Genomic DNA, 15,948 nt, shown 5'->3' on the forward strand with positions numbered 1-15,948 from the left:
TGAGAAAGAATCATTTATCAGCTGCCTCCTGCACAACCCCTACTGGGGATTGAGCCTGCAACCCGGGCGTGTGCCCTTGACCAGAATCGAACCCGGGACCCTTCAGTCCGCAGGCCGACGCTCTATCCACTGAGCCAAACCAGCTAGAGCAAGGCTTAGCTTTATTTATTTATCTTTTCACTTGCTCTGGTTTCTTCCAGAAGCAAAGAAAAGTAGATGTGATGGTCAACTTATGATATTTGGAAAAATTTTCCCCAGATGGGTTGGGACCTTCCATCATCCAATTTATTTTAGGAAAGAATTGCTACTTTGTTACTGAAGACTCAGCTGATTCTTCCTGGAATCATCACCTGCTTTTCCCTTTCCTGCCGTAGCCGTTCAGCAATGGATTAGTGACTGTGATGGTCCCCCAGCTGCGGAGGGAGAATAGTCTCCTCTTGTGGAACGTCTTTGACTTGAACACCCCTGTCCATACCTTTGTGGGGCACGATGATGTGGTGCTGGAGTTCCAGTGGAGGAAGCAGAAGGAAGGTGAGTGGGAGAGAAGACGGCCGCCTGTTTTCCTTCTGAGCCCTGTTCCACAGCAGCTCAGTTGGGGTTGGCTGTGTGATCCAATGAGGAGGATGCAGAAGCAGGGCTGGCTTTAGGAATCAGTCAGGGTCCACCCCCTTAATCGCAGATCGGCAGAGGGGTGTGTGGGCTGTGATGCTTCTACGTATCCTCCTCTTCTCGTCCGTTCCGTGGAGTCTCTCTCCTGTGTGGGAAAGATCTATAAGAAATGGATAGGCTTGCTGTTGGGTAATTTCTAGGGCTGAAAACTCTGGGGTTACTACCCTCAGAACTCTCTGGCAGTTTCCCCTTGCTACTCTGCTGACGAGGGAGAGCCAAGGTCATCACTGCCCCTCACATATTCCCAGTCTCATCACAAACACATAGTGGTATTTTACCACCCGTGCCCTTGAAGATAAGTTTGGTCAAGTGACATGCTTTGAACATGAAACATGATGCGGTTTCTTTTGGGTTGAAGTATTAACAGCCAGTGTGCAATTACACACTCTCATTGCCTCTGCCACGTAGCTGGCAAGACTCCGGATGGAGCCGCTCAGGTCAGAAATAAGGAGGAGGTAGAGATAGAGAGTGAGCATAAAATCCTTGCTTTAAGCTACTGAGATTTGGGGTTGTTTGTGATTACAGCTTAATTAGCCAGCCGTCACTAATGCCTGGTCAGAATTACAGTGGGAGTCAGGCAGCCCTCGGCCTCAGTTTCTCTACCAACTCACCATGCAAATTTAGTTGCAGCCTCTCTTTTTTTAGTATGTATTTTTATTGATTTCAGAGAGGAAGGGTGAGGGAGAGAGAGAAACATCAGTGATGAGAGAGAATCACTATCAGCTGCCTCCTGCACACCCCCCACTGGGGATGTGCCTGCAACCAAGGTACATGCTCTTGACCAGAATCGAACCCGGGACCCTTCAGTCTGCAGGCCGATGTTCTATCCACTGAGCCAAACCGGTTAGGGCAGCCTCTCTTTTCTTGAGATCTTCCTGCCATGCTCTCTAAATATTGTACAGAACAGAAGTATGTTTCTTGGTCTTTCCATATCACAGAAGGAAAGCCAGGCAGTGCAGTGGTGTGACTTGTCCAGAGCCCAGGAAAGGGCTCTGGTAGGACTGGGGTTAGAGCAGTCAGCTTCTCACCCCAACTTATTTGTGACTCTCCCAGGATTGTTTTTTAAAGGACTCTCTTAACCACCTTCTTAATTTTCCTGTCTTTATTTCTGTAATATCTCTTGCTTCTAGAAACATGAGGCTGCATGACTTTGGCTTTCAGCGTATTCTCTTGCATTTTGCCATAGTGAACAGATGATGTGGTTTCCCCACTGGCTGAGAGAGGTTGGCCTGTAATTTTGGATTGAAATAAAGTTTTTAGCAACCAATTTTCAGTTATCTATGTCTATATGCCAGTAGGGTGAATTGTATAAATTGGGACTGTCTAGCCAGTAGTGAAAAAATTTTTAAAATATTTATTTTTATTATATTTTATTTTTCTGTTGTTAATCCTTACTGGATGTTATTTTTCCATTGATTTTTAAAAATATATATTTTATTGATTTTTTACAGAGAGGGAGGGAGAGGGATAGAGAGTTAGAAACATTGATGAGAGAGAAACATTGATCAGCTGCCTCCTGCACAACCCCCATTGGGGATGGGCCCGTAACCAAGGTACATGCCCTTGACTGGATGACTGGAATCGAACCTGGGACCCTTCAGTCCGCAGGCCGAGGCTCTATCCACTGAACCAAACCGGTTAGGGCTCCATTGATTTTTAAGGAGAGTGGAAGAGAGAGGGAGAGACAGAGATAAACATCGATGTGAGAGAAACATCAATTGGTTGCCTCCTGCATGAGCCCATACCAGAGCCTGGGACAGGGAGAAGCCTACAACCAAGGTGCATGCCCTTGACTGGAATCGAACCTGGGACCCTTTGGTCCACAGGCCGATGCTCTATCCACTGAGCCAAACCAGCTAGGGCCAATAGTGAAATTTTGAATGTAAGTTATAGGGTTTTGGTTTTTTATTCATTTTTTATTGTGAAATATATCACCCATCCATAAAATTGCATAAAACACATACAGTTTAAAAAATAAAGTGAAAATCTATGTAACTACAACCAAGGTCAAGAAAAGAACATTGTTAGAACCCCAAAAGCTTCCTGATCACAATACTGTCTCTTTTCCTAGAGGTAAACACTATCCTAATGCTTATGATAGTGATTTCTGGTTTTATCTTTTTAGTTTTACCACCCATTTTTTTTTCATTTCTCAAAATAGTTTAGGTTTGCTTGTTGTTGAACCTTTTATGAATATAATCATCCTTTATATATTCTTGTATTTTACTTTTTATTTTTATGGCCATGTCTTCTTAGTTTTTGTTGTTGTTTTTATATATATATATTATTTTTATTTATTTCAAAGAGAAATGGAGAGGGAGAGAGAGACAGAAACATCAGTGATGAGAGAGAATCATTGATCGGCTGCCTCCCGCACACCCCCCGCCGGGGATCGAGCCCGAAACCCAGGCATGTGCCCTTGACCGGAATTGAACCTGGGACCATTCAGTCCGCAGGCCAACACTCCATCCACTGAGCCAAATCAGCTAGGGCATGTTGTTTGTTTTTAAGAATGGTTTATTGATTTCTAGAGAGAGAGGAAGGGAGGGAGAGAGAGAGAGAGAGAGAGAGAGAGAGAGAGAGAGAGAGAGAAACATCAATTTGAGAGCATAACATCTATTGGCTGCCCTAACTGGGGAATTGAACTGGCAACCTTTCAGTGCAATGGATGACACCCAACCAACTGAATCACACTGGTCAGGGCTGTCTTGTTAGATTTAAACGGGTATATAGAAACGTTGTTTGAAGGCAGTGACAGAGAAGGAACTTTTGTCCCTCACTCACCCGATTAACTTGGACAGATTGTGTTCTTTGTTTCCTCAGTTTCCCCATCTGTAAAATGAGGGAATTGGTGAAATTACTTCTAAGTTCTTTGCTCTCTGAAGATGCCATGAAGCAGATTCTAGATACTACATAATTTCCCTGAAATGTCCTGACCTTTCATAAAGCTCTTTCATAAAGCACCCTGAGCCTTTCAGAATAATTTTCCTTTGACCTGACCTAACGTGAAAATATAATTCAGTTAACTCAAAACATTAAAGATTTATTATTCATTTTATAAAGAGATGCGTGCACCTCTTTTCCAAAAAAATTATTTTAAACAGTAAGATGCCAGGATGCATTTAAATCAATTCATTTTGCAAAAATTGTATTCATCCCCGGCTCTGGAGCATATAAAAGAAGAACATTTGTGGAGGTGAAAGTTTAATGTGGCATTAAACCCCAGTATCACTCTTCACCTGCTAATTTGCTAGTTATTATTTCACCTCATTTAAGTTTCTGCTCAAATGTGACTTCCACAGGGAGTCCTGTCTAAAAATAGCTTCCCTATCAGTCTCTCTCCTCTATTTTTTTTTAATAACACTGTCACTACCGACATTTTATTACATATTTATTAGTTTGTTTATTTCCACCACTGGTACGTAAGATCTACAATGTCAGAGGTTATTGTATTCATGCTGTAGTGGCTATAACAGTTCATAAATATTTATTGAATGGATGGATGAATGAATGAATGAATGAATCAATCTCACTCCATTGAAACCTGTAGCAAAATTGATGTTTAATTTAGAAAAATTTCCAGGACTTTTATTTGGTGATTTCTAGGATCCAAGGACTACCAACTGGTTACGTGGTCACGGGACCAGACCTTGAGAATGTGGCGGGTGGATTCCCAGATGCAGAGGGTATGTATTAGTTGCTGTTGTGGAGGAATGTAACCAGATACACTAGAAACTTTAAAAAATACAGAATTTGGTATTTGTGGAAGTTAGAGGATACATGATAGATATTTAATACGCACTTGCTGGTAGGCCAAGTGGCTGTGTATGCCACAATGAGCCTCTGAGGTCTTCAAGAGCCAACTTCAGTATTAAGCACTTAAAGGCTGAAGAACCTCTGCATGTCTTTTCTTCTCCTGTCCTGGTATAGGAGGGTGTGGGCAGCATACTGAGCAAATGGCCCATGGGCTTCATTTCCTTTTCTTCTCAATGGGCTAGGAAATTTACCCGTGCACTCTGTAGTGTTCAGAGCCCTCCACGTCCATCAATGACACCTGTTCTATGAAGCCTTTTCCAGTTTTTGCCCCATGAATGATACCTGTTTCTTATATGAACCACATTGGAAGCGGGTATGAACTTCTTTGCTCTGCCTCATCTCAGTGTTCTGTCCTCTCATTTGGTGGCTACATTTCTTGAAGTCAGGAACCATGTCTCACTTGTATTCCTCCCTCACAGCGCTCTGTACAGAGTGGATAGAAAATGGTAAAATTTACTTAGTACGAAGTCATTCTTGAGCATTTTCATTAATTATCATCACCTTATTGTCTTTCAAATCTATTTTTCTCCAAAAAGTGCCATTTGCTCTAAATGCTCTGAAGGTTATTATATTTTGGGGGTTAGCTGAATAACTCCATCAAGGATTAGAATTAAAAATAATGTTTTTTGAGGCTTGCATAAACTATGAACAGGATGAAAAAATTCCATGGTAGAATAATAGACTCTATTCTCCTGTGTATTTAATCAGGGAGAGTTGGCGATAGATAAAACCTGTTTTGATCAGTTTTTGTCTGATATCTCTATTTTTTGTGATTCCCATTTTTTTTAAAAAATTGATTTTTAGAGAGAGAGAAAGAAGGAAAGAGAAACATCAATGTGAGAATGACGCATCGATCAAATGCCTCCTGCCGGGGATGGGGGTGGGGGAGGTGGAGTCTGAAACTCGGGCATTGCCCTGACCGGGAATTGAATTGGCAACCTTTTGATGCACAATGCCCAACCAACTGAGCCACACCAGCCAGGGCTGTGAGTCCCATTTTTAGGTGAGAACTCTAACCCAACATGATGACCATTTCCACTGACTTCTCTGGACCTAGATCTTCTACCCTTCGTTGCAGCTTTGTGCAAATGACATATTAGATGGTGTTGATGAGTTCATCGAGAGCATTTCTCTTCTGCCGGAACCAGAGAAGACCCTTCACACTCAGGACACAGATCACCAGCACAGCTCAAGCCATGGAGAGGAAGAAGGTAATTGGTCAAACTGATGTTTTACGTGAGGTGTCCTCTGCGCATTTCAGAGTTGTAGAAGATACCTTAGAACTGCTCTCTGACTCAGTGTCAGAGAAGTTTGCCTACAATTGAACCTCTCTCCCTTGCTAGTCTTAAAGGAAGATCCCCTGAGCGGTCTCCTGGAAGAGAAGAAATCAGATCAACCGGGACTGCCTCAGACTCTGCAGCAGGAGTTCTCCCTGATCAATGTGCAGATCCGGAACGTCAACGTGGAGGTGCTCCAAGTCTAATGAATTGTCTCATGCTCACGATGGCAGCTGGTGGGAGAGGGCACTATTTCAGCTATGATTTCAGCTAGCGAATAGCTTTGCTGCTCTAACAGATAAGTCTCTCTGCTTACTTTTTATTTCCTGGGTTTTCTAAAGAATTTGATATTTTACAAATGCAGATTATTTTTCTAACCATATTACTGTCTCATAAGATCCCTAAGGGATAAACTGATGCTCATGTGTCTTAAAATCTTAGATGCTCCAACACCTCCTTTACTGTATGTGAAGATACTTAGATCTGGGAAGACTTAGTGATTTGACTCAAGTTACTGGTGAAGTTAATGACAGAACTGAGTTTGGAAGCCAAACCTCTGACTCTCCAGGACTTTTTGTGCTTTGCTGTCCAATCTTCCCTTAAAGCCAGCCATGTCCTTGGTCATTCAGAGTCATAGTAAGAGGGTGACCAAACCTCTTTGTTCACTTCACACATGGAGAGGTTTACTCTCTCTTTTTTTTTTTTTGGCAGCTGTTCTTTGCTTCAGGGAATTGAGTCTCTATAAAGAAGTTTTAAAACTTGATTAGTTTTTCTTTTGCCCAGATTCAGTTAATAGTAGGCATGGATATGTACATTTGCATATCTCATTCGGCGTTTAAAACAATTCTGCAACAAGTGCTTTTATCTCCACCTTTCTGATGAGGAAAGGGAGACACTAAGAGATGACTTGTCCAAGGTCAGCAGCTATTTGGTGGAAGAGATTTGAATATCTGTCTCCAGATTTCCCACACGTGTGGCTCTCTTCACTGTGCTCCACATGTCTTCTCTAGTTGACAGCACAGGCAAACGAAAGAGATAAAGGATTCTTAGGTTAATTGGCTGTCTATATCAACTCAGTTTGTACACCTCTGTCACAGTTGAAAACAGTGTGGATACCTGGTGATCTAGTTTAAGAAGGAAATCTTAATTCTTTTCCCAGGAGTGCTTTTTAAAAATTATTGGGATATAATTCACATACCATATTTACCCTTATAAAGTGTATAATTTAGTGGTTCTTAATATAATTGTTAGAAATAAGGTGAGCCCCCCAAGTCAGGGGTCCTGGTAGAACACAAAACATACTCGAGAGCCAGGCAGCAAGGCAAACATATTTACTTCTACGTAGAAGGGTGCACACACATGGTCTGGAAGTGCGTGCACACCAAGCAGGTGGGCTGCTTGGGTTTATAATCCCTTATGCACGTGACCTGTCCTTTGCTCTTGATTGGAGCTCAGGTGCACAGTCTTTCGTGATTGACTAATTCAAAGGGAGGGGTTGGCCTTTGCTGTTTCAAGATGGCAGCCCCCGGGGGAGCTGCAAGCCATCTGGCCAACATGGTGACTGCCAAGTCACGCAGTCCAAAATGGCGGCTGTCTAAACTGCTCTTTGACAGAAAAGATGACTTGTTTATTCTCACATAGTCACAAAGTTGGGCAGTTATAACCACTGTCTAATTCCAGAGCATTTCCATCATCCCCAAAGAAGTCCTGTATCCCCAGTTACTCCCCATTTTCCTCTCTCCCTAGCCCACGGCAACTACTAATCAGTCCATTTTTATGGATTTTCCAAGGAGTACTTTTTAAATTGAGTCAAGTATTTAACTTTTTCCATGCTTTATTTTCCTTTCTCAAAATAAATATGTTTCAGCCTACCTACAACTTTTAGGATGAAGCTTTTTAAAATCAGAATAATTTGTACTTATTAAAGTGGTGCTAAAATTAATGAGTTGTCCAAATCTTCCAAATTAATTTGTTTTTGGAGTTTTACCTTTATCTTTGGAGATTTCAGGAACTAGGAGCATTCAGTTAGCTGATTTGAAATATATTTTTATTGATTTCAGAGAGGAAGGGAGAGGGAGAGAGAGATAGAAACATCAATGATGAGAGGGAATCATTAATCGGCTGCCTCCTGCACACCCCCTACTGGGGATCGAGCCTGAAACATGGGCATGTGCCCTTGACCAGAATGGAACCCGGGACCCTTCAGTCCATAGGCCAACACTTTATCCACTGAGCCAAACCAGCTATGGCCAGTTAGCTGATTTAAATCCATTTGCATCTAAAGACCCTTCCTGGTTAGTCTCCAAAGCAGTTATATATTTGTCCCTTGCAGATGGATGCAGCGGATAGGAGCTGCACAGTGTCTGTGCACTGTAGCAACCATCGTGTCAAGATGCTGGTGAAGTTCCCTGCGCAATATCCAAACAATGCCGCCCCTTCCTTCCAGTTTATCAATCCCACGACCATCACGTCCACGATGAAAGCGAAGCTGCTAAAGGTTGGGATCTGTGTTCACATATTCTCCTTGATGTTTGTATGAGAACTCTGCTCCTGAGCATGAGTAGTGAAGTTTAATGAAAAACCAACAGGTAAGATTTGGAAGTCATCTGTCCTGACACACTGCCATGTTAACACTTGCTATTCATTGTGTGTAGAAAACATTAGAGCAGTGGTTCTTGACCTTTTTGGGTCATGGGCACCCTTTGAAAGTCTAATGAAAACTATGGACCCTTTCCAGAAAAAATCTGCACAAATATTGCATATAATTTCAGAGATAATTGTCTATGAAATAATATGCAGCTCTATGATTACTGGTACATTTAATCGGCTCAGAGATCTCATTAAAACTATGTATTACTCCCAGGTTAAAAACCTTGCCAATATAGTTTCATTTATCTGGAAACAATAGGCAAGGTGTATTCTGAAGATAAAATATATTTTGTAATCAGAAAAAAATGTGTAAGGTCATTAAAAAAATCCATTCCAAATCTTAGCTGTTGTAAATTGTGCTGCTGTGAACATAGGGGTGCATATATCCTTTCTGATTGGTGTTTCTGTTTTCTTGGGATATATACCTAGAAGTGGTATTACTGGGTCAAATGGCAGTTCCATTTTTAGTTTAGTAAAAAAGAAGGAATTCTTACCATTTGCAACACCATGGATGGAACTGGAGAACATTATACTAAGCGAAATAAGCCAGTCAGAGAAAGATAAATATCACATGATCTCACTCATTTATGGAATATAATGAACATCATAAACTGATGAACAGAAATAGACACAGAGACAAAGAAGCATCGAACAGACTGTCAAACTACAGCGGGAAGGCAGGGGAGGGTTGGGTAAGAGATCAACTGAAGGACTTGTATGCATGCATTTAAGGATAACAAATGGACACAGACACTGGGGGGGTGGAGGGTGAGGTCATTGGGGGAAAAAGGAGGCATATGTACTACTATTTGTAATATTTTAAACAATAAAAAATAAAAAAAAATCCATTCCATAAAAAGAGACAGTGCCATCCTCAAATGAGGCAGCTGGCTGCACAGGTGAGTGTGTGAAGAATGGCAGTGCCTGAGTGGAGGAGGGGCAGCCTGGTGGCTGGTCTTTACCCCTGCATGTGCAGAAACTCGATTTGTCAGTTCACACAGAGCAAATCAGGCAGAATTCCCATGAGGAAGCCCCAGGAGCTGGGGATGATACACCTTTTGCAGTGTGAGCAGCATCACATAATGAAGTAACTGAGATGTCCTGACAAAACCAAGCTGACCCGAATGCTCTTCACCTTTTGCCTAGTTTATTTCATATGCACTTAACCTGTCTTCTTGGAGTATGATCTATAGTAAAACATTTTTATTTTATTTTGCAATTAGAGTTTATATTCAATATTATTATTATTATTATTTTTAATATATTTTATTGATTTTTTACAGAGAGGAAGGGAGAGGAATAGAGAGTTAGAAACATTGATGAGAGAGAAACATCGATCAGCTGCCTCCTGCACACCCCCTACTGGGGATGTGCCCGCAACCAAGGTATATGCCCTTGACCGGAATCGAACCTGGGACCTTTCAGTCCACAGGCCGATGCTCTATCCACTGAGCCAAACCGGTTTTGGCTCAATATTATTTTTAATTTTAGGTATACAGTATAGTGGTTACACAATCATGCATTTGCAAAGTTATTCTCCCCGATATTTCTAGTACCTACCTGGCATCAGACCTAGTTATGTAATTAAGAAAATTTTCAAGTGTCATAAGGACCTCTGAAATGCTAATTACTCAGATTTTGTGGTATTTGACATTTTATACTTGGAATTTGAATATTTCATTGTCTCATTTGGACATGTAAAAAAGATTTTCTTTTGGTATAAAAATGATAGGATTAGGAAGTGTTCTTAATTAAAGGTTAAATTCAATGCTGTCCAATAGAAATATAATACATGCCACTTGTAATTTTAAACTAAAAACAAAATTAAAAGATTAATTAATTCAACAATATTTTTATTTAATCCAGTATATCCAAAGAATTATCAGAGCAACAATGTAGTCAGTATGAAAATGAAAATTATTGAGATAGTTTACTTTCTGTTTTTTGGTACTACATCTCCAACATTCGGTATGAGTTGTATACTTACAGCACAACTCAGTTCAGACAGCCACATTCCACCTGCTCGGTGCCCCCATGTGGGTAACAACTTCCGTATTGGATAGTGCGAGTCCAGTTTACATGCCTGTCTTCAATATGTGTATGTCAGCTTACATGCACAGCATGTGCCTTAAAATGATGGGATTTATATTTTTAAAGAACCACAGAAGAAGAAAAAAGATACATCTGTTCCCCCTGGCTTATTATACGTGTCACTGAGAGCAATTTTCAGTTCAGCCCAGCGGGTGTTCCTTGGAAGGTACTGAGATTTCTCATGGAGGAGGGGTCAGGCAGGGGATGAGGAAAGGAGTAGAATGTTCACTTAAAGAACATTCATTCCATTACTAGAAACGTGCCCTCTAAAACCAGCATGTGTGCCTGCCTAAGGAAAGGGCTTCTCAGAGTGGGTTCAGAAATGAGTCTTCTCTCCGAGCCTCTAGAGAAGGTGGAAGTAGTAATTTGAGTGGGAAGCCTCTGGCACAGCCGTGCTCCAGTCTCCCTGCTCTTCACCGCTTCCGACTGCTTTGAAGAATGTTGCTATTATTGACTGTGTTTTGTGCCTTTTCCAGATCCTGAAAGACACTTCTCTGCAAAAAGTGAAACGCAACCAGAGTTGTTTGGAGCCCTGCCTGCGCCAGCTCGTCTCCTGTCTTGAGTCTTTCGTGGTGAGATTCTTGTACCAACCTGTGCTTTGGTGTTTTGTATAATTTCTTCCTCCCTGGGCACCTGATTTTGTAATAATATATCTTTATTTATTTTGTAATTCAGCTTTGAGACAGATTGTGGTTTTTAGTCTGTTGACTTTTAAATTTCAGAATCAAGAAGACAGTGCTTCCAGCAACCCCTTTGCGCTCCCAAACTCCGTCACACCACCCTTACCCACGTTTGCCCGGGTAACCACTGCCTATGGGTCATACCAGGATGCCAATGTTCCCTTTCCTAGGACCTCGGGGGCCAGATTCTGTGGAGCAGGTTGGTCTTTTTTTTTTTTTTTTTGGTTCTCTGATTCTAGATTTTGGGAGAGCAGTTTTTCTTTGTTTTTATTTTCTGAGAACTCAAAAAAACTTCTATCGTAGTGTAATATGGTCTGATGCCAGATTGGCGTCTGTGGACAAATCCTACGAATGTTCACCAGAATTACAGTCTTGAGAGGATGAATTTGGGTCTCACTCAGAGTCCTGATTCTTAACAGGGGACAGGTCCCCTGACCAGGTAATATAAAATACCTGTGATGACTTTTTCCAAAATACATACATCCCGTCTCCTGGATCCTGACCTTGGTCCTTATTAAGTATGGCTGCAGTCATGAGCCTTTGCACCTCATGGAAATGTGTCCTGTCCTTCAGGTATATTGAAATAGACAAAAGATTGACCAATGCTGCCTTAGAATTTCCCATGTCTGGCTCATTGACCTTGATGTGCACATGTGATGTTTCCTTTGTCAGGGTATCTGGTGTATTTCACAAGGCCTATGACGATGCATCGAGCAGTGTCCCCAACAGAACCTACTCCGAGGTGAGTCTGGGAGATACAGCTGTAAGCTACATTCATGCAGTGGGCAGACATCTGGGGATGACCTTGGAGATTGTCTTTAGACAATTTATTTTAGCTTCAGTAAATATGTATTATAAGTTTATTTGAGAAAGATCAGATTCATTAAATTTTAACTAAGCTGAGATTTCTACTATGAGGTTACAACCAAACCACTAGAAGGAGTAGTTTAATGAAAGCTGTTGTCTAAACAAGGCAAGTTTCTTTTATTATTATTATTATTATTTTATTTTAATTATTATTATTTTTTTAATCCTCACCAGAGGATATTTTTTTCCATTGATTTCTAGAGAGGGTGGAAGAGAGGGAGGAGGAGGGGAGAGAGAGAGAGAAACATTGATGTGAGAGAGACACTTTGATTGGTTGCCTCCCATATGCGCCCCTACTAGGGCTGTGGAACCTGCAAATGAGGTATGTGCTCTTGACCGGGAATCGAACCCAAGACCTCTTGGTTCCAGGGCAAACGCTCTAACCACAGAGCCACACTAACCAGGGAAATAAGGAAGTTTTAAATTAAAATATGAAAGCTCTTCTTTTCCCGCCCCCATGTCCTGGGGAAAGCCACTGTTAACAATTTAGTGTGTTTTCTGTTTAGTCTTCATTATTTTTCTTTCTTTTTCTTTCTTGAGAGGCAGTCTAGTGTAGCCAGTGGGAACATGGACTTCAGAGCCAAACTGCTGGATCCAAATCTTGGCCCTGTAGTTACATGACCTTTGGACTGTGCTTGATTTTGCTCAACAATAACTTGGGGGTGATAATGGCACCTACCTCCTTTACTTACTGTGGAGAGTAAAGGAGTTAGTCCCTATAAAGCATTTAGAACACTGCCTGGCACATAGGGAGTGCTCTAACTGCGTTTCTTATTATTACTGCTTTAAAAGAAAAAGTTTCATTTAACAGTTTTATTGAGATATAATTCACACAGTATACAGTTGACCCATTTAAAATGTATAATTGAGTGGTTTTTAGTATACTCTCAGATATGTGCAGTCATCACTACAGTCACATTCTAGACCATTTTCATTATCTCAGAAAGAAACTTCTATCCCCTTAGCTATCACCTCTCCTCCTCTATTCTTCCAAACTCTAATCTACTTTCTGCCTATAAATGTACCTATTCTGGACATTTCATATAAATGAAATCATATAGTATGTGGTCCTTTGTTTCCTTTGTGACTAGCTTCTTTCATTTGGTGTAATGTTTTGAGGATTATATATATACACATACCAGTATATGCTCCACATTTTATTTATTCATTCATTAGTCAATGGGCATTTGGGTTATTTCTACTTTTTGGCTATTATGAATAATGCTGCTATGAACATTTGCATACAAGCTTTTGTGTGAACATATGTTTTCACTGTTCTTGGGTATTAGCTAGGAATGGAGTTGCTGGATTATATTGTAAAGTTTTTTCTTAATAAACTTTATCATTTAGAGCAATTTTAGATTCATAGCAAAATTGAATGGAAGGTATCGAGTTTTGGTATACTCCTCCCGCCCACTCACACAGCATCCCCATACTACTGTTTTGTTTTTTAAAAAAATATATTTTATTGATTTTAGAGAAGAAGGGAGAGATAGAAACCCCAATGATGAGAGATAATCATTGATTGGCTGCCTCCTGCACACCTCCTCCTGGGGATCGAGCCCGCAACCCAGGCATGTGCCCTTGACTGGAATCGAATCTGGGACCCCTCAGTCCGCAGGCTGATACTCTATCTATTGAGCCAAACCAGCTAGGGCATTCTACTGGTTTTTAAAATTTAAATATGTTTTATACCATAGACTTCTGGTTCTACAGTGTGGTGACCATAACTTCTAAATCCTACTGCTACAAACACCTGGATACATTGGTGTAACCTATTAGCATACTTACAAATGAATAGCTGAGTTAACAAGAAAGGAAGGAGATTGAACCAGGTGCGTGAGCAGGTGCCTCTGCTGTCCAGGGAGTTTGCCAGTCTCCTCAGTAACGCAGATGAGACACTGGCCCCACAAAAACTAGGAGTTAAGAGCTAGAGACACTTATATTATCTGGGTTCTTTATTTGAAAGGTTCGACTAGAAAACAATCACCTCCTCTCTAAGAAAAGCAAGAATATCTGGATCTGAACTTTGGATCAGAGGGGAAATGTTCCTAATTAGAATGTTTTTCATACTAGCAGTATTTTATTGACAGCACCCAAATCAAGAACCAGCGCATTGCCCTCACCCGAAAAGTTCCCTGGTCCCTGTGCCCAGTGGAAACCACTCCTCTGACTACCGTCATTGTAGTTGAGTTTTGCCTGTGCTTGAATTTCACCTAAATAGACTCATGCAACATGTATTATTTTATGTCTGGCTTATTTTGCTGAACTTAATGTTTTTGAAATTGATCCTCATTTTTTGCATGTATTCATAGGTTTGTTGTATGAAAATAAAACAGCTTGTTCATTCCTACTCCTATTGATGAACATTGGATTATTTCCAATTTGGGGCTATTTTGTGTAGACCTACAAATACAAGTCTTTTTATGGATGTGTGTATTAATTTCTCTACCCAAGGAGTCAAATCCCTGGGTCATAAACATAAGTGTATGTTTAATTTTATTAGAATTGCCAAAAAGTCTGTTCCCAGTGGTTGTACCGTTTTATACTCTTTGCCAGCAATGTTTCAGAGTTCTGGTTGCTCCACATCCTCTCCAAAACTTTGCCTTTTCAGTTGTTTTTACTTCAGCCATTGTGGTAGGTGTGTAGTATTGTGGTTTTAATTTGCACAACTCTGGCGATGACTGATGATGTTGAGCCACTTTTGTGTGCTAATTGACCATTTGGGTATCTTTTATGATGTGCTTTTATTTTGCCCAGTTTTTGGACAGTTTCCATTATTTATCTGTAGTAGTTTTCATTTTGGTTGCAAATCCTTTGCTAGATGTATTGATTTTCTTCTACTCTGTGGCTTGTTTTCTCCCTCCTTAGTGATTATTGATAAACAGCATTTTTTAATTTTGATGAAGTCTGTGCCATTACTTTTTAAATTTTATAGTTAGTGCTTTTGTGTTCTATCTAAAAAAAAATCTTTGCCTATCCCAAGGTCATGAAACTATTCTTCTGTGTTTTCTTTCAAAAGTGTGTAGTTTAAAATTCCTTATTAAAAGTCTGTAATCACCAAAACCGGTTTGGCTCAGTGGATAGAGCGTCAGCCTGCGGACTGAAAGGTCCCATGTTCGATTCCAGTCAAGTGCATGTACCTTGGTTGCGGGCACATCCCCAGTGGGGGTTGTGCAAGAGGCAGCTGATCCATGTTTCTCTATCATCGATGTTTCTAACTCTCTATCCCTCTCTTTTCCTCTCTGTAAAAAATCAATAAAATATATATTTTTTAAAAAAGTCTGTAATCAATTTCAAATTAATTTTGTGTATGATATGAGGTAGGAGTCAAAGTTTTTTTGTTTGTTTTTTTCTAGTAGAAATATTTCATTGTCCCAGCACCATTTATGGAAAAGATTTTTCTTTTCTCATTCTGAATTGATACCTTTGTTGAAAATTAATTGGTCATGTGTTTGTGGATATATTTCTGGACTCTTTTCTCCTTAATCTATTGGTCTCTCCTTATGCCAACACTAGACTCTTAATGTAGCTTTACCTAGTAAGTTTCCAGTCTGATAGTGTGAATCCTCCAAGTGTATTATTTTTATTCAGGATTGTTTTGGCTATCCTAGGTCTTTTACATTTCTATAAAAGATGCAATCAGCTTATTGGTTTCTCTGATAAAGCTCAAATCTTGATTGGAATTGTGTCGACTCTGTCGATCATTTTGGAGGAAATTGTTATCTTAATAATATGTAATTTTCCAATCCACTAACTTGGTGTACTTCTCTGTTGTTTTGGGTCTTTAATTTCTCTTAGCAATATTTTATATTTCCTTTATTTTTTAAAACCATTTATCCCCCCTGTATCCTTCTCCACCTTCCCCAACCCCTCTACCCCCCAAAATCATCACACTG

The 15,948-nt window shown here is 40.4% G+C and overlaps 2 protein-coding genes across 2 annotated transcripts in view; one reads left to right on the forward strand and one right to left on the reverse strand.

Moving 5' to 3' along the window:
* ZFP1 (ZFP1 zinc finger protein) overlaps window positions 1-15,948 on the reverse strand; it is an 837,904-nt gene that overhangs the window by 197,168 nt on the left and 624,788 nt on the right. The gene's annotated exons all lie outside the window — the stretch shown is intronic.
* Window positions 1-15,948, forward strand: part of WDR59 (WD repeat domain 59) — a 73,614-nt gene that overhangs the window by 32,694 nt on the left and 24,972 nt on the right. The window contains exons 10-17 of the mRNA XM_008139662.3: window positions 375-531; window positions 4,276-4,355; window positions 5,564-5,696; window positions 5,829-5,953; window positions 8,095-8,259; window positions 10,979-11,074; window positions 11,225-11,381; window positions 11,855-11,924. Of these exons, the coding sequence (XP_008137884.2) occupies window positions 375-531; window positions 4,276-4,355; window positions 5,564-5,696; window positions 5,829-5,953; window positions 8,095-8,259; window positions 10,979-11,074; window positions 11,225-11,381; window positions 11,855-11,924 (983 nt within the window). The remainder of the gene's footprint in view (window positions 1-374; window positions 532-4,275; window positions 4,356-5,563; window positions 5,697-5,828; window positions 5,954-8,094; window positions 8,260-10,978; window positions 11,075-11,224; window positions 11,382-11,854; window positions 11,925-15,948) is intronic.

This window comes from Eptesicus fuscus, chromosome 21 (assembly GCF_027574615.1).
Source record: "Eptesicus fuscus isolate TK198812 chromosome 21, DD_ASM_mEF_20220401, whole genome shotgun sequence".
NCBI lineage: Eukaryota > Metazoa > Chordata > Mammalia > Chiroptera > Vespertilionidae > Eptesicus > Eptesicus fuscus.